A 934-nucleotide genomic window follows, 5' to 3' on the forward strand; every position below is an offset into this window, starting at 1 on the left:
CCACGGCCGTGGCGTCCGCCTGCTGCGTCCGCGGCTCGGTCTCCGTGCCCGTGGGCGTGCCCTGCGTCTCCTGCTGCCGCTTGAGAGCCTCGTCCTTCTCCCGGATGGCGTCCTTCTTCTTGAAGCGCTTCCGGCGGCGCAGGTACGAGCCGTTGTCGAACATGTTGCGCGCCTCGGGGTCCAGCGTCCAGTACGAGCCCTTGCCCGGCTTCTTGTCGTCCCGCGGGATCTTGACGAAGCACTCGTTGAGGCTGAGGTTGTGGCGGATGGAGTTCTGCCAGCCCTGCTTGTTCTCGCGGTAGTACGGGAAGCGCTCCATGATGAACTGGTAGATGCCGTTCAGGGTCACCCGCTGGTCGGGGTTGTTCTGGATGGCCATGGTGATGAGCGCGATGTACGAGTACGGCGGCTTCACCATGTCCTTGGGCGGCGTGTGCTGCTGCGGGCTGTAGCCGTACGGGTGGTAGCGGCTCATGGCCGTGTAGCCGTCGTAGCTGTAGGCGTTGGGCGTCATGCTGGACATCTGCTGCAGGGCCGCCGGCGGGTAGGTGGCCGCCGGGTGCCGGTAGTAGGACTGTTGGTCCCCGAACAAGGTGTGCATCTTGACGGGGTACGTCGACCACTGGTCACACATGGCTGCACAGCATAATATGGCCTACCTCCGAGAGGTAGACCGCCTGCCCTTCGCGAGGGGACGCCGAGGGGAGCCGCCGAGGCGCTCTGGAGCTGAGGGAGAGTAGCGGCGGTGCGGGCGGTCGCCGCTCTCGCCCGGCCGCCTGCGATCTCACCTGCGGTGCTGCGGCGCACTACCCCGGTTTCTTGGCCTCCTCGCCTTGGCCTCACGCACGCCACGCGCCTTCACAAGCTCACCCTCAGTACAAGCTCTGCACTAACCAGCCTCGATGCGTTGATCCTCGGGTAAGGATAGGGCTTT

General features: G+C 65.5%; 1 protein-coding gene across 1 annotated transcript in view; it reads right to left on the reverse strand.

Moving 5' to 3' along the window:
* Positions 1 to 928, reverse strand: part of LOC119592969 (forkhead box C1-B-like) — a gene marked incomplete in the record, with an annotated part of 2,411 nt that extends 1,483 nt beyond the window's left edge. Inside the window, 1 exon segment of the mRNA XM_037941856.1 lies at positions 1 to 928. Coding sequence (XP_037797784.1) covers positions 1 to 634 — 634 coding nt within the window.
* Between the last annotated feature and the right edge of the window lie 6 nt (positions 929 to 934).

This window comes from Penaeus monodon, chromosome 31 (genome assembly GCF_015228065.2).
Source record: "Penaeus monodon isolate SGIC_2016 chromosome 31, NSTDA_Pmon_1, whole genome shotgun sequence".
In the NCBI taxonomy this organism is placed as follows: Eukaryota; Metazoa; Arthropoda; class Malacostraca; order Decapoda; family Penaeidae; genus Penaeus; species Penaeus monodon.